Source organism: Ostrea edulis, chromosome 4 (genome assembly GCF_947568905.1).
Source record: "Ostrea edulis chromosome 4, xbOstEdul1.1, whole genome shotgun sequence".
Lineage (NCBI taxonomy): Eukaryota > Metazoa > Mollusca > Bivalvia > Ostreida > Ostreidae > Ostrea > Ostrea edulis.
This window is the reverse complement of record NC_079167.1, coordinates 84,970,099-84,991,943: the sequence shown is the minus strand read 5'-3', so window position 1 is coordinate 84,991,943 and position 21,845 is coordinate 84,970,099. Positions and strand designations below refer to the sequence as shown.

General features: G+C 37.1%; 1 protein-coding gene across 2 annotated transcripts; it reads left to right on the top strand.

Moving 5' to 3' along the window:
- The first annotated feature begins 217 nt into the window (after positions 1 to 217).
- Positions 218 to 15,835, top strand: LOC125670951 (serine/arginine repetitive matrix protein 1-like). Of its 2 annotated transcripts, XM_048906404.2 has the most exons (10): positions 221 to 344; positions 1,349 to 1,434; positions 2,155 to 2,264; positions 2,779 to 3,427; positions 4,308 to 4,426; positions 5,850 to 6,132; positions 6,588 to 7,143; positions 7,917 to 8,086; positions 11,937 to 12,100; positions 15,462 to 15,835. In XM_048906404.2, exons 3-10 carry the CDS (start codon positions 2,163 to 2,165, stop codon positions 15,537 to 15,539), a joined length of 2,121 nt encoding a protein of 706 aa, XP_048762361.2. In that variant the 5' UTR covers positions 221 to 344; positions 1,349 to 1,434; positions 2,155 to 2,162; the 3' UTR covers positions 15,540 to 15,835. The 2 variants fall into 2 exon arrangements, with proteins under 2 accessions (XP_048762362.2, XP_048762361.2); XM_048906405.2 differs by lacking the exon at positions 1,349 to 1,434 and having other exon boundaries at positions 218 to 344.
- Positions 15,836 to 21,845: the final 6,010 nt, after the last annotated feature.

The window sequence follows — 21,845 nt, the reverse complement described above, 5'->3', positions numbered from 1 at the left end:
GTGCGGAAAAATGAATCTAAATGACAGTCAGACGGACGGATGAAGTGAAGTTCCCGAAATTCACCGGTAGAGGACTAATACAAGTATTTATCAATATAAGATTATGTGATCTGATTGTATGATAATGTTCAGGCTTAATCAATCCGGAAAATTAGTTGCATTACCGACTATGGTTTTAAAATTTTATTTTTAATCTAAAGCGCTTTGCAGACCCAAACTTGTTTACAATTTCTCAAACTGGCGAACATGTTTGAACATAGTTACTGACAGTTTAAATGCATTTTTCTAGTTATTATTTTGTGTTTCACAGACTTGATATGATATTGTGAAAGCAGCATTACGAGGTTCGTAATTCATATGGGTTGTAATACGTTACTTTAGAGCGTAAAGACCAAAGACATTCGAGTTTGAGTATGAAGCATACCATTAGGAAGATTGGGAACACTTTCTTTAATCTTTATAGTGAGATAAACTCGCAAATACGCAATTATCCCTGTCTCGCGAGAGCAAATATATCCCGTACAACCAAGAAAAACACCTGTGGCGTACACCTCTTTGTGTTTCACGTGAAACGATGAAAAAGTGCTAGAATGTCTGATACTTCTGCAAATAAAAACACTCACAATGTGCATTGAATGTCAGCCCCCGTTCCTCTTGCGAAGCAATGTTGATATGAAATTTTTTGACTGTGTTGTAAATTTTATAGAGACAATTTGTGTTATGATGAGTGCAAAAATATTGCCTGATTTGAAGATTATTTTTTCAGATTGTTGTTAGCGAATACCCTAGTACCAAAAACATTTAAAAAAAAAAGAATTCACAATACCGTTTATTTCCTCTATACCGTATGTAGATATTTATTTAGCGACATTTTCCCGAGTCATAACAACTGACTGCAATGGAACGATACAATATTTTTATGTATAAAAATTAATCACAAATTATGCATCAATCTTCAAACACGTACAATAGTTAAAATGCAAGGTTGAACCGATGAATTGTGACCTCCCCCTATTTTATACGACAGAAATACTTTTCTTGCTACATGTAACAAAGAATTTTCATACAGATATGATGGCAACAATTTTCTCCATTTGCTCCCCACCTCACAACTTTAAAATACGACTCAATGTGCTTAGACTTACTCTTAGACTATAAGATAATAATGTGTACTTGTTTCATGAAAAGTTGTAAATGGAATCCTCAATGATTTAACTCAAAATGATGTATATGTGACAAGTCCCTGTAGTGAGACCTTCTTCTTCTTGAACTCATGCTTGAGTGTTGGGTAAACTCCATTGAATTAATCATATAATTATTATGACATAAATTGCAAACCAAATCGAAGGAAAATGAAAAAAGAGAAGTATTATTTCTTTGAACCAAAATTTCACCTATGATGAAAAAAAAAAGAAAGCAAAGAAAATTACTAGGGTAAGGGTCACTTAATTAGAATTCAGATTTCAGTTGTCGTATTTAACCTAAAACTAATATTGTTATAAAACAGTGTGATTGTTCAGAGTTTTTCATGTGAAAGAATTGGTGGTCCAAACTACAATGAGATTAAGGTGTGATGTCACTATCTACAATCAGATTAAGGTGTCATATCACTTCCTACAATGAGATTAAGGTGTGACGTCACTGTCTACAATCAGATTAAGGTGTGACGTCACTGTCTACATTCAGATTAAGGTGTGACATCACTGCCTACATTCAGATTAAGGTGTGACGTCACTGCCTACATTCAGATTAAGGTGTGACGTCACTGCCTACATTCAGATTAAGGTGTGACGTCACTGCCTACATTCAGATTAAGGTGTGACGTCACTGCCTACATTCAGATTAAGGTGTGACGTCACTGCCTACATTCAGATTAAGGTGTGACATCACTGCCTACAATCAGATTAAAGTGTGACATACTGTCTACATTCAGATTTAGTTGTGACGTCACTGCCTACTTTTGAGAAAGTGCTCCTTTGACATCAGAGTACATTATGATCTAGCCTAATTAGATATGGAACAATATTGTTGTATCAAAGTAATGAAAATCTGTATTGTTACATTACTATATCTGTAGCTTTTATGTAATACATCTTTGCTTCATCTACCTTCATAGTGTGCTAAAAAATAAGTGATGAAATTTTCTGGGTGCAGGTGACAGGATGATTAAAAGAAGGTCTACCAGCGCCCTGCTACAGAAGGCTCAGTCTCAGCTGAAAGGGGAAAAAGTATCCAAAACAACAGAGGAAGAAGATGACCTCAACGTAAGATCGTTGATTAATCATAGAACCATTGTTATGTGGGGTTTTATATTTACACTATATATGTGTATTTGCATTGATATTTTGTATTGTAAATTACATGAATTTCTTGGGACTTCTATTTCCACAATCTTGCCTAAACAGATTTGCCAGTGAGATATAATTTTTGTGACGGTCAATTTGATGACCTTTGAGATATTTTTACTTTAAGGTATCCTTGTGTATTAATGCAAATATAAACCTTGTGTATTTATGAGAATATAACATTTTGCAAATAAAGTGATATAGTGTAGATTGTGTGGCTATCTTACACTATAGTAGTGTTTGTTTGGACCAGTTACTCAGTTGGGAATGAAGTTGTAGAGAATGAAAAGCATGAAATCTCTGAAATTAAATTGTACACTTTTTACAATGGTTTTGACTTTTCTTAAGTCTTGCGTCTATTAAAGCAATAAATACTTTAAACATTAAGAAAATCATTCACAAACTCATACCATTAAACTTATGTATTGTCTAGGATTACATCAAGTCACTCACTAAGAAAACAAGCCACCAACACAAGAAGATGGTCAATTTTGAGGATGGAGAAATTTCGATTTCCAGTGATATTGACACTCACACTCAGACTAGCTCCTCTCATGCCAAGAAACGCCCACTCATAACATCAGGAAACAAATTTTTAAAGAAGAAGCAAACTGAGATGACCTCACTGCCGAGTGCAAAGTATGTGAAGAAACCGCAGGTGTCAAATGCCAGCCCCGTGCCGACAGTGTCCGGGGAAATGGCAAGGAACAAACCAAAAGAATCCCTCCGAACGTCTTCTGCTCTGAGTAAAGCATCTGCCCTTAGTAATAAATTTGCCAAACGGTCAGCAGAGATGAGAAAACCTATGTTCACTCTGGAGACAGACAGCAGTGAGAGTGTACAGACTCCCAGGCCCGGATCTGCGCTCGGCAGTTACAACGAAAGACCAAGATCAGCAGACTCCGACAGTGTGAAGATTGGAAAAGATGGATCCAAATTCATGAAGAATAAAGCCCAAGCACCCGAGTCACAGAGGAAGAGAAGTCCATCTCCACAACCAGAGCAAAGAAAGCGAAGTCCTTCCCCGCAATTAGGGGCTTCGGGGAAGCAGAGCTCAGCTAAGAAGTCAAGCAACAAAAAAGGCAAGGCACAGGGGAAGACTGTTTATTATTAGAAATATCACCTCTTATTGATTGGTTCATACACAGTATAATGTTACAATGTTTGAATATCGTATTTACAAGCAGAATTTTTAGCGAGAATTTAATTTTGGCATTATTAGCGAGAGAGACGAGATCGTTAAACTTGAATATGACAAATAATTTATTCCATATTGGAGGTAATAATTATCTTTCCTGGAATTATAAAGTCGTTAAGATTAACTCTCGTTAAATATATGTCCCCATTTTTATGGAAAGATTGCTAAATTTGTGTTTAACTAAAAATTCCACTTCTACGGTAATACATGGTAATAATAATATATATATATATATATATATACCCGTAATTCCAATGTTGTTTTGATTAGACAAAAATGAATTTAAACAAGAATTTACACATCAGTAAATCCAAAAACGCCATGTATACATACGCGCCTGAAAACAAATAACATAGTGTGGGGAAACTATTCAAATTTTTGAAATTGATAATACAGGGAACGAATTGGAATTATAAGAATCAAACATTCTTTTTGAAGAATTTGTCGAAGTGTAAACTCTGGACATTTTACTCACAAACTTAACATAAAAGTGCTTCACACTTTTATTCAGTTTGTGAATAATATGTCCAGAGTTTACATATCGATAAATTCTTCAAAAAGAATGTTTAATCCTATAGTATATATGCATTATATTGTCAGAGGAATTCTAGTGGTCCATGTTTGGTGGGTAAACTTTTCACGAGTGTGTGAATATGATTGTCGTTGTTTTGTTGTGTGTGAATATCCTTGTCGTTGTTTTGTTGTGTGTGAATATCCTCGTCTTTGTTTTGTTGTATGTGAATATCCTTGTCGTTGTTTTGTAGCTGCTCTGACCAGGTTGTCTGCTGATGTAGTTCTGTCATCGGGTGAAGAGAGTCTGGCAGAGTTTGTGGCAGGACTAGACTCCTCTGAAAGTTTCCATGGAGGCAAGGGAAGACAAAAGGTAGTGATCTTGTCTAGACACTCCTGTATGCCTTTATTTAAAATCTCTTTAAGGCCTTCATTGGTAAATGCTTATTGATCTACATTTAAGGCAGCAGTGCTTCTAATTCATAAAAACTATAAATCAGTTTTAATCATTCTGACTTATTTCCAGACATGGTTGTGTACTTAATAGATTTGATTGACATTATTTGACTTTATTATACTTTCATGTAAAATACTCGAATCTGATTGGTTGAGAAGCATTTGAAAAAGCATATTGTTACCTGCTGAGAACAGAAAGCATGCGCTCCAGAGTGATAGTATCTAGCAACGGGTAACAGTACTTGACAACGGGTGATATTATAAAAAATTATCACATGCGTCAAATTTATGCGCATATGGTTCACTGTAGATTGTTAAACGACGTCGTTTGAGCGTTTATAATAAACACGAATACCCACATCGATATGCGAAATGTCACATGACTGTTATTGATCAAATGTCAACAGACGTAAGTCTTTCTGCTTTGTTGTTTATATAACATTCAGTATAATAAAACAAATATTGCATGTAGTTGAGGGTAACATTGAAAATTTTCACCCCATGAGAAACCACTGTCAACCTCGGCTATGCCTCAGTTGACAATGGTTTTCTCGGGGTGAAAATTTTCAATGTTATCCTCAACTACATGCAATATTTATATATTATTATACCCCCCGCAACAAGTTGTGGGGGGGGGTATACTGGAATCAGGTTGTCCGTCTGTCTGTCCGTCCGTCCGTCCGTCCGTCTGTAGACGCAATGGTTTCCGGACTCTAAAGCATTATTCTTTCCACCTACCGTCACCATATCATATATATGGACTACCCATGGGATGAAGATGTTCCCTATCGATTTTGGGGTCAAAAGGTCAAGTGCACTGGACATCGAAGTAGCAATATGGTTTCCGGGCTCTAAAGCGTTATCCTTTCCACCTACAGTCACCATATCATACATATGGACTACCCATGGGATGAAGATGTTCCCTATCGATTTTGGGGTCAAAAGGTCAAAGGTCACGCGCACTGGACATCGAAGTAGCAATATGGTTTCCCGGCTCTAAAGCGTTATCCTTTCCACCTACAGTCACCATATCATACATATGGACTACCCATGGGATGAAGATGTTCCCTATCGATTTTGGAGTCAAATGGTCAAAGGTCACGTGCACTGGACATTGAAGTAGCAATATGGTTCGGTTTGTCATGCCATTTGTTTTTTACACTCAGAAAAGAGGTAGTTTATACCTATTACCAACACCCTTTGGGAGATTGGGGTAAGCGGGGGGTATTCTTAGTGAGCATTGCTCACAGCACCTCTTGTTGAATTCTGTCTGTATCTGATTCTTTATTTGATTGGCATTATCTGACTTTATTGAATTATGTCTTTATCTGATTTTGTAGGGACCAAGAACACCCTCCCCAACAATCCAACGCTCTCCCTCACCGGACTCAAAACCCCCCACAGTCAGACGATCGCCCTCCCCTGGCCCCTTCAGATCTCCCTCTCCAGGCCCCTTTAAGTCACACTCTCCGGGTCCCCCCAGATCGCCGTCTCCTGTCCCTCACAGACGAGGAGGGAGGTCCCCGAAACTTCATCGCTCCCACTCCTCAAAGTCCTCTTCTGCCGAGTCTGACATCTTAGAAAGTGAGAAATACGACGAAAGCTCCGATGATGCCTTTAGATGTAAGTGATTAAAACAAGTCTATTTTAAAACTTACATATCATGAATATTATGACTGTGAACCTTTAGAGATACATGTTCTACAATTTATGTTGGATTTTTTGAAAGATACTGTGGTATTCTGTGGATGAAATGAAACAAATGCATACAAAATACTACGGTTGTAGAAATATGAATAAAATTAGTTTTAAAAGATGGTCTGTCAGTTTGCACTGAAATTAATGCTGACCATGAAACCATCTTATTAGCGTACCTCGTGCACTTTTCCCAGAATGTGTTACAGTTAAAATGTTGTGACAGTTAATAATTTTATTACAGTTAATGATATCCAAGGTTGTAGTACTATATATTTTTTTCTGTAAAAAGAAACATTGGTAATGTAACAACAAAATGCAGATGCAGAAATATCAAATTAAACTTTAATAGTAACTAATCATGATTTACATTTTTGATTCAGTTAATTTAATGGATATTGATGCTTTGGAGCCTGTGTTAGTGACATCAAACTCTAAAACAAAGGAAAAGTCCAAAACAAAAACCAAGGAGACTTCTAAAGCTAAGTCTAAAAAAAAGAGTGAAAGTGTATTCAAATCCCAAAAGCCTGCTCTCAAAAGACAGAAATCAGAGGAGGAGGACGTGTTTTTTGGACTTCAGACTGTTGAGGATTTACTGGGGGGTGCTTCTGTTGACCGCTCTCCAAGTGTGGCCAGTGAGGAAGTGAAAACAGAAATAGAAGACATTCCTGAGGAATTAGGTCCTCAGAAGAGGAAGACAACCTCCTTTCACTCCGTCCTCGAGTCGGAAATAAAGACACAGGATGTCAGTAGTTTTCACAGGACTTACTCAGATGAGTTTGATGATACGATATCTGAGCGTATTATAGATTCACACAGGCTCAGCCGAGTGTCTTCACGGATTACTGAGGTTGACGATTACACAGAGACTTTTCAGAGTGAGTCTGAGGTAACCGTGGAAACAGACACAGAAACGGAGGAGTCTGAAAAAACAGAAAGGTTTGTCATGTCTGAAAATATTACGTCTTGGGTCAAATTTTCTCCTACTATGATACACTGGTAGAATTTTTTTCCCCTAAATTGCCAGTACTTAAAGCTTAAACTAAGTAAGCATAATATGCTGATTTAAAGCATGTTGAGTAATAAAACTATCTTAACTATTAAAGGCTGAGTAATCCTTGCTTCAGAGCAAGATCTCTTTAACTTTTGTAACCTTTTATATAATTTATGTAATAACTCAAATTACTTTACAAGTGTTATTTTATGAATAAACAAACAACCATTCAAACAGACCAATATTAAAGCTAACAAAAACTTTCAACCTTCATGTATCAAGTCAATAAAAAAACCTTTCAACCTTCATGTATCAAGTCAATAAAAAAAACTTTAAACCTTCATGTATCAAGTCAAATAAAAAAAAATTTAACCTTCATGTATCAAGTCAAATAAAAAAACTTTTAACCTTCATGTATCAAGTCAAATAAAAAATCTTTTAACCTTCATGTATCAAGTCAAATAAAAAATCTTTTAACCTTCATGTATCAAGTCAAATAAAAAATCTTTTAACCTTCATGTATCAAGTCAAATAAAAAACGTCTGCTGCACGAAACAAAGATAAATCTAACAAGCCGGACAACTCCTAGGTTCTTCAATTTCATTTGAAATTTTATAACCAGAGAACATCTTGGTGTGAAAAGTTTTTTTGAAAGATTTGAAGTACATGTATAGGCAATGAAAGACAAGTCAATAATCATCAATCTCCCTCTCTTCAGACGTAAACCAGTGAAGCCAGCGTGGGAGGAGAAGAGGAGGAGAATGAGGACGACAGAGGTGGGACTGCAGACGGAGGAGCCAGGCCTCACCTACAGGTTTAACTACAGCCCGGGCTTCATAGATCCTGCATCTATAGCCTCCTTTGTCATCAGCCCAGACGCTCTTCAGGGTGAGTTGTAAAAAGTCTGTAGCCTCCTTTGTCATCAGCTAAGACACTCTTCAGGGTGAGTTGTAAAAAGTCTGTAGCCTCCTTTGTCATCAGCCCAGACGCTCTTCAGGGTGAGTTGTAGAAAGTCTATAGCCTCCTTTGTCATTAGCCCGGACTCCCTACAAGGTGAGTTGTAAAAAGTCTATAGCCTCCTTTGTCATCAGCCTGGACTCTCTACAGGGTGAGTTGTAAAAAGGTACAGTCTGTATCCTCCTGTCTCAGATATATCCCAGATACTCTACAGGGCAGTTATAAAGAAATTTAGACATTCTCCTGTCAGCAGACCAAACGCTGTACAGGGCATTAAGTACAGCAGACCAAACACTGTACAGGGCATTAAGTATAGCAGACCAAACGCTGTACAGGGCATTAAATGCAGCAGACCAAACGCTGTACAGGGCATTAAGTACAGCAGACCAAACACTGTACTGGGCATTAAGTACAGCAGACCAAACGCTGTACAGGGCATTAAGTACAGCAGACCAAACGCTGTACAGGGCATTAAGTACAGCAGACCAAACACTGTACTGGGCATTAAGTACAGCAGACCAAACGCTGTACAGGGCATTAAGTACAGCAGACCAAACGCTGTACAGGGCATTAAGTACAGCAGACCAAACGCTGTACAGGGCATTAAGTAAAGCAGACCAAACACTGTACAGGGCATTAAATACAGCAGACCAAACGCTGTACAGGGCATTAAGTACAGCAGACCAAACGCTGTACAGGGCATTAAGTACAGCAGACCAAACACTGTACTGGGCATTAAGTACAGCAGACCAAACGCTGTACAGGGCATTAAGTACAGCAGACCAAATGCTGTACAGGGCATTAAGTACAGCAGACCAAACACTGTACAGGGCATTAAGTACAGCAGACCAAACCCTCTACAGGGCATTTAGCACAACTAATCGTATAGTTCTGAGAATTCTCAGGTTAGGAAAACCTTTGAAGAGTTTGGGTTTTTAGCTCACCAGGCCTGGATTTCTCGAAAAAACTTAAGTCGAAATTTGGACTTAAGTCTGAGATTTTACTCAAATTTTGACTGCTCAAATAGAAGAAAATTCAAACTTAAGAGATTTTTCAAGAAATCCAAGCCAAAGCTTGAGCAGAAAAATTGTGACGTTTACAGATAGATGTTTGTCATCTGTGTGTCAACTTCAGATTTTACTCTTCTCAAGAACCATGGACAATTTCAACCAAGCTTAGCCAAAACATCCTTGAGTAAAGGGGTATGGAAATTTGTTTAAACAATGGCCCTTAGGGCATTTACAGGGATTTTAGTTTCACATATGAATATATAGGAAAAATTGTTGAATATTAAGTTACTCCATCCCTAAGGTAACAAAAAATGAACATGAATTTTTTCCCCTTTAATGTGCAGTTTTTCTGTTGTATGTTATTATGATTAAGAACTGAACATTATATACCATTGTATCCATATCTTATGAGACAACTGATCATTACCTACACAATGAATTATAGAAACAAACAAGTCAACAAGTTTCATCAGTTTATATACCATACAGTGTCTAGTTTGACTTGTTTGCTGCAGTGATTATGAAAATAAAAAAAGTTATGTTTTCCAGAAATGTAACAAAGATAATGTATGAAAGACATTTACGATGTAAACTTTGATATCAAGAGGTTCTCCCAAGAAGTTGTAGACAGCAGTAATTATCGATGTTCGCATCATAACTCTTGACTTCCCCTGAAAATTTTCTGTAAATACAAAGTCATAGATGTACATGTATATATGATCAGAACTCCTACTCCCTGCCATCTGGAACTATTTAAACAGAGTTGAGACCTATTTTTACATGCTTTCAGAAATAATTCTATTGTTCAGTAATGGCGTAAGAGTTTGTAAATATTTTGTTTTGAACTTTGCATTTGATTTGCTACATACTTAGTGATAATTTCTGGTACAGGATTTATCCTCTTCACTAAAATGTACTTCAAAATCAAAGTGTACTGAATATAGAATAAGTCAACATTGTGATGTTGTAAGTTTCTGAAGATATCTGCAGTCTTCTACATCATGGGCACCAAAACTGCATTCAAGAATATCCTTCACCAAAATGTCCAATGAGAAGGACCCCCCCCCCCCCCCCCCCCCCCCCCAATGAAAATAAAAGGTGAAATTTATACGTTAGGAATCACATTTCTGGATGTAATACGAGTTACTGAACCTTGCTGAGGCTTGGAGTAACATAAGTACTGGTATCTTTTCCTCCAGAACCACACAGACAGTACACATGAGAATGATATCCAGCATCCTCACATAATGTACAGTGGTTTTTATTGAAACATAACAAGTTTTAACTGGAGAATAAAGAGATAAAATAAAAGATGTGTTTGTAAAACAATGATGCCCCCATATGAACAAACTCCAAGGTCAAGGTCATGAGGTCAAGATTTTTGGTATGAAAAGAAAGGTCTTATCAAAAGGAATACATAAGTGAAATATCTAATCCCTATCACTATCCCTTCCAGTGTTATGGCCAAAGTTTCTGTATACAAACAGACCAAACACTATGTGCCTCTGAGTCGCTGATTACAGGGGCTTAAATACCTCAAACAAGATTTAATGGTACTAAATTTCTCAGGTATGCAGAATTTCATGTCTGTAGCATTGGTAAATCAATTGCAGTGCTCATATTTAATATGATGATGTATGTTCACCGCAAGTAATCGGTAGCTTTATCATGGTATTTATTATTGTTGACAATGCTGCTGCAGTCATATTCAGGAAGTAGCTTTTAAAATCCTTCCTCTCAAGAACCACATGGGTGCAGTTATTTTTCAAAGTGATATATAATCATTTTTTGAGTTTTGTAAATTCAAGTTTTGCTGAGGAATATAATGGAAAATTCCATGAAAACTTCTTCTCAAGAACCACATTAGTATGATTCATCAAATAGATATGTACGCTTTCTTCAGTGGTGTAGATTTAAGTTTATGCTATGACCTTGGAGGTTAGGACAAGGTCAGAGTGTGTATGTTTTGAAATTTCATGTCATGGAAAAATGCAAGTTTTCAGGTAAGTGATGTGGCCCTTGGACCTCTTGTATTCCTTCACCACAGAGTAGGAGGGGGTTTTGAAAATTGACAGCCATATAAAATGAATGGGGTTTGATGTTAATATTTAAGACTAGAGATTGGTTTTATGAAAAACAAGTCTCCCCAGCTCCCCAAATTGAAAGTGCTCCAAATGAAACCTCCCCGTAATGTACTGCATGGTATGGAGGAGAAAGCATGAGCAGGAACATAAACAATATGAAATCCGATAAGCCACATAGGAGAAGTGTTCACAAACTATTTTACACCCTCCACCCCTCAGATCCACTATAACTTTAAGGACAACGATATGATCCTCCTGTCCCTGCAAAATGCGCATCTGCAAATGGCATTGAAATATCATACAGGTCTATCGGATAAGCCATATAGGAGGAGAAGCATTCACAAACTATTTTACATCCTCCACCCCTCTTAGATCCACTATAACTTTTAGGAAAATAATTGGATCCTCCTGTCTCGACAATATGCACATCTACAAATGGCAATTAAGCATTGCACAAAGTTTCAAATCTATCCAATAAGTCATATAGGAGGAGAAGTGTTCACAAGATTTTGTGACAGACAGATGAACGGATGGAAAGTACAAAAACAATATGTCTCCCCCTGAAAGAGGGGAGACATGAATATGCCCAGTTGCATAGGGATGAATTGCTTAGAGGTTCTACCCTGGTGTTCTATCTCCAAAGTGGTCAACATTGATGTGAGTTTAGTTGACTGTTTGTATTTACAGGTATGACCTCGTACAATCCATGCATGCTGGCCTTACATGACATGTTGAAACAACAGCTGGAGCTGACTAAGAGTTTCCTGTTTTCCCAGCAGGCCCTGTACCGGTCCATGTCTGAATCCATTGACCGCAAGTACCGCTACACAACACTGGAGGACACAAAAAAAGTTAGTAAAAAGTAACACCAATCAAAATACAGTATATTGAAAGGTTTAGTAAACAATTAATACAAACCTCTAGAGGACATCAAGAGGTTAATAGTAAACTATCAATACAACAAGAAATGATTAGTAAACAATCACTACAAATCACATTGTTTATATTACTACACAACACTAAAGAGTTAGTAAATAATCACTACACAACACATTATAATGCTCCCTTCAAAGAAGATGGGCATATTGCTTTGCACCTGTCTGTTGGTTGGTATGTCGGTCGGTCGATCGGTAGATCACATGTTGTCCACTCAATATCTTGAGACCCATTCACTTGATCATAATGATATTTCATATGTGGGTTGGTTATGAGTAGAAGAGAACCCCTACAGTTTTTCAGGTCACATGGTCAAAGGTCAAGGGTCAATCTACTCTGGACATAGGAATATACTGTCCACTCAATATCTTGAGAACCCTTTGCTTGACAGACATCAAACTTAGTACACTGGTACATCTTCAGGAGAAGATGAACCCTATTGATTTTTAGGTCACATGGTTAAAGGTCAAGGGTCAAACTGGACATTGGAATATACTGTCAGCTCATTATCTTGAGAATTCTTTGCTTGACAGACATCAAACTTGGTACACTGGTACATCTTTAGGAGAAGATGACCCCTATTGATTTGAGGTCACATGGTCAAAGGTCAATTGTTGAACTGGACATAGTAATATATTGTCTCCTATATTTTAAGAATTATTTGCTTGATTGACACCAAACTTGGTACACTGGTACAGCATAAGGAGTAAGGAGTAGATGACCCCTATTGATTTTTAGGTCACATGGTCAATCTGCTATTGACATAGGAAGATATTGTCTGCTCAATATTTTGAATTGATGATACTACTATCGATTAAATGATGTGTGTGTATAACCCTTTTCAATTTTTCCACCGGGGGGGGGGGGGGGGGGCATATGTGTTTTACAAACATCTCTTGTTCAAATTACTACACAACACTAAAGGGTTAGTAAACAATCACTACACAATACTAAAGGGTTAGTAAACAATCACTACACAACACTAAAGGGTGTAGTAAACAATCACTACACAACAATAAAGGTTTAGTAAACATAAACAATCACTACACAACACTAAAGGGTCAGTAAATAATCACTACACAACACTAAAGGGTCAGTAAACAATCACTACACAACACTAAATGGTTAGTAAACAATCACTACACAACACTGAAATGTTAGTATACAATCACTACACAACACTAAAGGGTTAGTAAACAATCACTACACAATACTAAAGGGTTAGTAAACAATCACTACACAACACTAAAGGGTTAGTAAGCAATCACTTCACAACACTAAAGGGTTAGTAAACAATCACTACACAACACTAAAGGGTTAGTAAACAATCACTACACAACACTAAAGGGTTAGTAAACAATCACTACACAACATTAAAGGGTTAGTAAACAATCACTACACAACACTAAAAGGTAAGTAAACAATCACTACACAACACTAAAGGGTCAGTATACAATCACTACACAACACTAAAGGGTCAAACACTACACAACAATAAAGGGTTAGTAAACAATCACTACACAACACTAAAGGGTGAGTAAACATTCACTACACAACACTAAAGGGTGAGTAAACAATCACTGCACAACACTAAAGGGTTAGTAAACAATCACCACACAACATTAAAGGGTCAGTAAGCAATCACTACACAACACTAAAGGGTAAGAAAACAATCACTACACAACACTAAAGGGTTAGTAAACAATCACTACACAGCACTAAACGGTTAGTAAACAATCACTACACAACACTAAAGGGTTAGTAAACAATCACTACACAACACTAAAGGGTTAGTAAACAATCACTTCACAACAATAAAGAGTTAGTAAACAATCACTACACAAAACTAAAGGGTTAGTAAACAATCACTACACAGCACTAAAGGGTTAGTAAACAATCACTACACAACAATAAAGGGTTAGTAAACAATCACTACACAACACTAAAGGGTAAGAAAACAATCACTACACAACACTAAAACGTCAGTAAACAATCACTATAGAACACTAAAGGGTGAGTAAACAATCACCACACAACACTACAGGGTTAGTAAACAATCACTTCACAACAATAAAGAGTTAGTAAACAATCACTACACAATACTAAAGGGTTAGTAAACAATCACTACACAGCACTAAAGGGTCAATAAATAATCACTACACAACACTAAAAGGTCAGTAAACAATCACTACACAACACTAAAGGGTTGGTAAACAATCACTTCACAACAATAAAGGGTTAGTAAACAATCACTACACAACACTAAAAGGTCAGTAAACAATCACTACACAACACTAAAGGGTGAGTAAACAATCACTACACAACAATAAAGGGTTAGTAAACAATCACTACACAACACTAAAAGGTCAGTAAACAATCACTACACAACACTAAAGGGTTAGTAAACAATCACTACACAACACTAAAGGGTAAGAAAACAATCACTACACAACACTAAAACGTCAGTAAACAATCACTATAGAACACTAAAGGGTTAGTAAACAATCACTACACAACACTAAAGGGTTAGTAAACAATCACCACACAACACTAAAGGGTTAGTAAACAATCACTTCACAACAATAAAGGGTTAGTAAACAATCACTACACAACACTAAAAGGTCAGTAAACAATCACTACACAACACTAAAAGGTCAGTAAACAATCACTACACAACACTAAAAGGTCAGTAAACAATCACTACACAACACTAAAGGGTTGGTAAACAATCACTAGACAACACTAAAGGGTTGGTAAACAATCACTTCACAACAATAAAGAGTTAGTAAACAATCACTACACAATACTAAAGGGTTAGTAAACAATCACTACACAGCACTAAAGGGTCAATAAATAAGCACTACACAACACTAAAAGGTCAGTAAACAATCACTACACAACACTAAAAGGTCAGTAAACAATCACTACACAACACTAAAGGGTTAGTAAACAATCACTACACAACACTAAAAGGTTAGTAAACAATCACTACACAACACTAAAGGGTGAGTAAACAATCACTACACAACACTAAAGGGTGAGTAAACATTCACTACACAACACTAAAGGTTTAGTAAACAATCACTACACAACACACTAAAGGATTAGTAAATAATCACAAGACAACACTAAAGGGTTAGTAAACAATCACTACACAACACTAAAGGGTCAGTAAATAACCACTACACAATGTACAAGTACATCACACAAATTATAAGTACATCACACAGAAAATGTACCCTTCAAAATTTTTAAACTACAATTTGTTTCTTGCAGTATATTAAGAAAAACAGATCAAAGAAGCTGAGTTTGAAGGAGGCACTGAGGATTATAGACTTAGAAAATCAAAGTTAGCACATGGTTACTGGGTGTGTGGATATCTAGTTCTCACATGGTATCACGCCATTAGAAAGGACCCAGAACCAGAAGGAGACCTGTTCTTACCTTGTAAATCGTCTTTCTATGGGATATTGACATTTATCTATGTTCTGTAGGTTAAGAAGTATTGTTCTGCGTTGAGATATTGGTAGACAGATCTGAGTCTCTGATAGAGCCCTAGGCTTACAAAATGAGTACTGTTTTATTACATCTATGTATTGACGTTTTCAGGGATGTATAAAGAAATAAACCATATTGTCGATTGTAATTAGTAAGGAGAATATCACCTTTGATTTCCTCATTAATGTTAAGGTTCTTGGTGTCAGAGCACATTGTTAATGGCCTGTACATTTAGCGATGAGTACTGAAGCTGACAGGGATAAGTATAAAATATCAGAGTGTCATTAATTATCCCTTCTTAACACAGTTTTGGTGGGGCTGTATTGATTGTTGTATCTGTTCTTAGGTTGGCCTTGTGTACAAGACTTCAGCCACATTACTTGTCTGATTGTTATTAACTTGGAGGTGTGGCACCTAGTGTAAATAATTTTGGTTCCTCTTTGGTTTCAATTTTAGATTTTAAAAGTTAAGGTCATGGAAAGGGAATTCCCAAATCAATCAAAACCGCACAAATCAGTCAGAATCCACCAAAAAATCCAAAAATCCCACAAATCAATCAGAATCCCATAAAACAATAGAAATATCATAAATCAATTATAACCTGAAAAATCAATCAAAATCCTAGAAAAACAATCAGAATCTCCCAAAAATTTAAATCCCAGAAAGCAATCAAATTCCCACAAAACTCCATGCACAAATCAATCAAAATCACAAAAAAATCAAAACCCCACAAAATAATAAAAATCACATGAAAAATCAATCAAAACAAACAACATCACACAAAACGATTAAAATCCCACATAACAATCAAAATCCCACACACAAAAATCAAAATCACACAAAACAATCAAAATGAAAAAAAAAACCAATCATGACTCCTTAAAACAATCAGAATCCCACAAAACAATCTAACAGAACTTTACCGTATCTCTATCCATTCTGGAAATGTTATCCTTTCTACGTCACTTTCTTTTGCATGATGATTCGGGATCCGTAGAGAAAATTAATTCTTACAAGCACGTGCGTGTGTGTCAAAAAATATTTTTAAAAGATATTCTGAAATATCGGACACCGGGAATTCGCAAATTGTATGAATCATTCGCGAACAGATCGACCATCTTTTTCTTCGTTTATATTGTTTCAAGACTATTAGTAGTTTCCCATGACAAATAGTTATGAAACTGTTTATCAGGTATGTGATTCAATGCTGTTGTAAAACAAGAGACAATTCCACCATTTGGACGACATTGTAAGTTTGATTGCGGTTGCAACCCAGCCACAAATGACCAATGCACACTGCAGAACCACTTTGCAACCTGGTTTGAATTTCACTTCAGTTCGAGATTTCTGCTATTTGAGCAGTAAATTTTTGTAGTAAAATCCCAGACTTAAGTCCAAGTATTGACCTAAGTTTTTTCTTCAACAAATCCAGACCTGATACGCCAGTTAATCACTGGTTCTTTACCGATTCACAGAATAGAGTAATACGAGACCACATGGTACTGCGACCTCTCAAGGACCAAATTAATTGTACCCCGTTTTCTTTCCATGCTTCACTAAATTGCTATGTGATCTTTCTGAGACCTTGTATATGCGACCTCTGTGAGACCTTATGGTGTGTGACCTTTCTGAGACCCTGTGATGTGTGACCTTTCTGAGACCCTGTGATGTGTGATCTTTCTGAGATCCTGTGATGTGTGATCTTTCTGAGACCTTATGGTGTGTGACCTTTCTGAGACCCAGTGATATCGGACCTTTCTGAGACCCTATGATGTGTGACCCTTCTGAGACCCTGTGATGTGTGACCCTTCTGAGACCCTGTGATGTGCGACCTTTCTGAGACCCTGTGATGTGTGATCTTTCTGAGACCCTGTGATGTGCGACCTTTCTGAGACCCTGTGATGTGTGATCTTTCTGAGACCCTATGATGTGTGACCCTTCTGAGACCCTGTGATGTGCGACCTTTCTGAGACCCTGTGCTGTGTGATCTCTCTGAGACTTTGTGGTATGTGACCTTTCTGAGACCCTGTGATGTGTGACCTTTCTGAGACCCTGTGATGTGCGACCTTTCTGAGACCCTGTGATGTGTGATCTTTCTGAGAACTTGTGGTGTGCGACCTTGTGACCTTTCTGAGACCTTGTGGTGTGTGACCTTTCTGAGACCCTGTGCTGTGTGATCTCTCTGAGACTTTGTGGTATGTGACCTTTCTGAGACCCTGTGATGTGTGACCTTTCTGAGACCCTGTGATGTGTGACCTTTCTGAGACCCTGTGATGTGTGATCTTTCTGAGACCTTGTGGTGTGTGACCTTTCTGAGAGCTTGTGGTGTGCGATCTTTCTGAGACCCTGTGATGTGTGACCTTTCTGAGACCCTGTGATGTGTGATCTTTCTGAGACCCTGTGATGTGTGATCTTGTGGTATGCAACCTTTTTGAGACCTTGTAGTGTGCGACTTAGTGATGTGTGACCTTTCTGAGAATTTGCGATGTGCGACCTTTCTAAGAATTTGCGATGTGTGACCTTTCTGAGACCTTGTGCAATCTGACTAAAATACAGACGTATATAATTAATATAGGTCTGTACTTTAGTCAGATTGAGACCTTGTGTTGTAAGACCTTGGTTTGCGACCTTTCTGAGACCTTTTGTGACCTTTTCGGAGATCTTTTGATGACCTCTGATGCCTCTTTGCTAATGTCAATTTCAATTGTTGCAGCTGTATTTTCTATGTGACCAGGGCTTTATCGCACAGTGAAGGCATTACCCCCTGCATTATTCTCCAACCAATTATAGAGAGTATTTCTACTTTGTGTGAACATTGAGTAATTTGCGGCATGATAAAATACTTCACTGGTTCTTTGAACAATAGCGATTTGTTTCCCCATCACAGCCGTTAATTCCCTGCACCTTGGGGAAGTTAATAGTTCCTCTCTTGTGGACAATAAACTCACCGTCCATTGTCAGTCAATAAGTACATAGGTATACACGGAGTACTGGTTTACAAAATGACATACTTTTAGCATACTTGATTCTAACAATCCGGCGTACCCGGGCTAACCTGCGATGACCGGCAACACACTTGATTGTGAGCCGGAATTGCTCACGCATCTCGCCGGGTAAGCCGATTGAGCCGGAAAATGATAGGCAAAGGCGGCTTCAAGCTGGCGTCCATGGAGACCGTAGTATCAAGAGTTGCTTGTTCTAAGAAATAATGTTTTTAATTTTTACACTGGTGAAATAGTGATAGTGAGGGAGATATGAAAATTGATTCACCCAAGAAAAATCATGTCCACCCGAGGGTAATATGATTTTTCTTGGGTGAATAAATTTTCATATCACCTGAACATTCATGCAATAAATTGTTTATTATACCGAAACAAAGCAAGACTACAAAAGTGCATTTGAAATTGGAGTCCGCTCATCTATATAACTTGTATGTAGCTGAGATCGCCTTAACGGTAAAACCGCGCCGTCAACGTATTAGAAGGTACAAACAGGGAAATACAGTGGTCTATGATAACCAGATTTTGTATTTCCATTCTCCTTGAATGCTGATTTACTTGCTTGTTTTTGTATCAACCAAAACCAGGTGATTTAACTGTATCACTATCAGAGACTATGGAAGTACAACAACTCGGACTTATTGTGACGTCACAATAAACTTCGCAGCAGGGTTAAAGTTAAAACAAACATCATAAAATGTACCTCGGTTATCTTGACGTTAAAATTATGGAAAATGCACGAGGTTGCCCAAGGGGTTAAATGGGTGCGTTCAGAGTACTAACATTGGTTGACATAAGTTACCATTGTCAAAATTTTATACCATTGGTACGACAATGGTACCAATGTTTGCCAATAAAATTTACCAGTGGTAAACATTTCTGCAGACAACCTACACACGGGTAAACGCATTATCAGCTAGTCGGTTGTTAGTGGTTTTTGATTTGACAACAAATTTTTTTGCAATTTATCAACCATTACTTACTGTCAACAATATAACATATGGTCAGTGTCGTTGAAACAAGTTTTGTCAATCTACAAGCAATGGTTTTGATTTTAATTCGTTATCGGAAATTCAGTTGATTGTTTTGAATGTAATCGGAAACTCCGGTTTTGGTTATCGGTAATTAGGTTGATTTTAATGTAGAGAATAGTAAGAATCACACGAATCACTCAGCATTGACCATTTAATGAGTTGTATATGAAATAACATAAGGTGGGAAAGACTTCTCTTCTAATAAAAAGTGCAATTAATTGCCCTTTTTTGCTTTTATAAACAAGTTGTATGGTCTCTTCTTCGGGCTTTGCTTATTTTCTATGTATATTACATTAAAGTTAGATTTAAAATAACTATCAGATACAAAAATACGTAGAGTTTTGCATCTTTTTACCTTGTAACAGAGACATAGAATACTCTGCAAACGCGTAGCTGCTTATACGCGAGTACGCAACTGCGTACACATATATTTATGTACTTTGTGCTTACTCACCCCCCCCCCCCCCCAACTTTTAAAATTTTCCCATTGTATAGCCTTGGTATTTCACGTGTTAAATCATTAATGACTTAAATAAATTGTCTGTATTTAATAACATCATTGGGATGGTTATCGGTACAATGTTCTACTATATTCGGAATGGCAGGTCGAGAAGCTACAGTAGTAACACGTGAAATCATCCATGGGATCTGAAACAAAAATATAAAATTCGGATTCAATGAAGGCTTAGATTTTTGAAATGTTTTCTAAAATTCACATTGTTAGGAATTTTTTGTTTTTTGGTTTTTTTTTTGTTTTTGTTTTTTTTGTTTTTTTTTGTTCGATCATTTTATAACTTGAAATCAGTCCAAGCTCCCTCTCCCTAGTATAAAATGCCCCATACCTTACATGTACTACCTTACTATTTTGTCTAACAGTTAATCACACATATACAAATTGCCCGTGGGTATCCGGGTTAGAGTAGGTCCTAAGTACCCCCTGCTTGTCGTAAGAGGCGACTAAATGGGGCGGTCCTTCGGATGAGACCGCTTAAACCGAGGTTCCGTGTCACAGCAGATGTGGCACGATAAAGATCCCACCTGCTCAAAAACCGTAAGCACCTATCATAGGCCTAAATTTTGCAGCCCTTCACCTGCAATGGTGACGTCTCCATATGAGAGAAACATTTCCGAGAGGGACGTTAAATAATATATTATCAATCAAATTGTCACCAGAAAAACTCTTAATTTCCATTAGATTCATCAACTCAGTACCCAGCAGATGAGGATGACGCAACGCAACTACTATAATCATAAGTCTCTATTACTTCGTTCCGGACACTCAACAACACGAGTTTCACGAATTTTCTATCACTAAAACACCAATTTAGTGTCTAGTTAAATAAGTTAATGCTGTATAAGGTATGTTGAAACACGATGGAAACCTTATTTCCGATAACATAAATACTGAAAAACCGAAGTTTCCGATAACATCTACCGTATTGCCGATCACACGTTTTTATCGCACCCCATGTTTTTAATAAACTTTACTGTTCTTTTACTGTAAGTTTATTTCTATCTATTATTTTCTAAAGGATTATATAAGTCTAAATATGCAAATCAATATCCCCTCTTGAATAAATACAATTCTTTACTGCTCTAGTATCACATTTTTGATAGATTTTTACAGAATACATAACGAATTTTCTATTTTCAGTGCTGTTAGTCTCTTAAATGGGAATTGTTTGAAGTGTGATGAAGGCTATGCCTCTCGACTTCTCTAAAGAGAATACGCTTTTAGCTGTTGAAAGGGTGATCACATACCTATTTAGTATTACAATTACCGCGGCATAAAATGTGTATTTATCAATAAAAACCACATATGAACTTACCCTATGTTTCCCAAACATACAACATCATTGAACGAATGTCCGATAACAACCGAATAGCCGATAACGCGTTTACCTGTGTGAGCTTCTTCAAACAATGATTGATGCTAACCGATGGACCGCTTAAAAATGTATCAGTCAACCCGAAAGATCACATAATAAATATATGTGATAACTTTTACAGGGACCTCGAGATGCTCGTCCATACTATTTTTATTACAAGTTCGGTTATAGTTTCGTTTCCTTCTGTTTCGTTAGATTTCGTTTCGTTTCGGCAGGTTTCGTTTCGGTAGATTTCGTTTC

Coding starts and splice junctions, on each gene's coding strand:
- LOC125670951 (XM_048906405.2), top strand. CDS start 2,163: ATGATTAAAAGAAGGTCTACCAGCGCCCTGCTACAGAAGGCTCAGTCT. Junction 3,428..4,307: donor GAAGTCAAGCAACAAAAAAG/GCAAGGCACAGG, acceptor GTTGTTTTGTAG/CTGCTCTGACCAGGTTGTCT. Junction 4,427..5,849: donor GAGGCAAGGGAAGACAAAAG/GTAGTGATCTTG, acceptor CTGATTTTGTAG/GGACCAAGAACACCCTCCCC.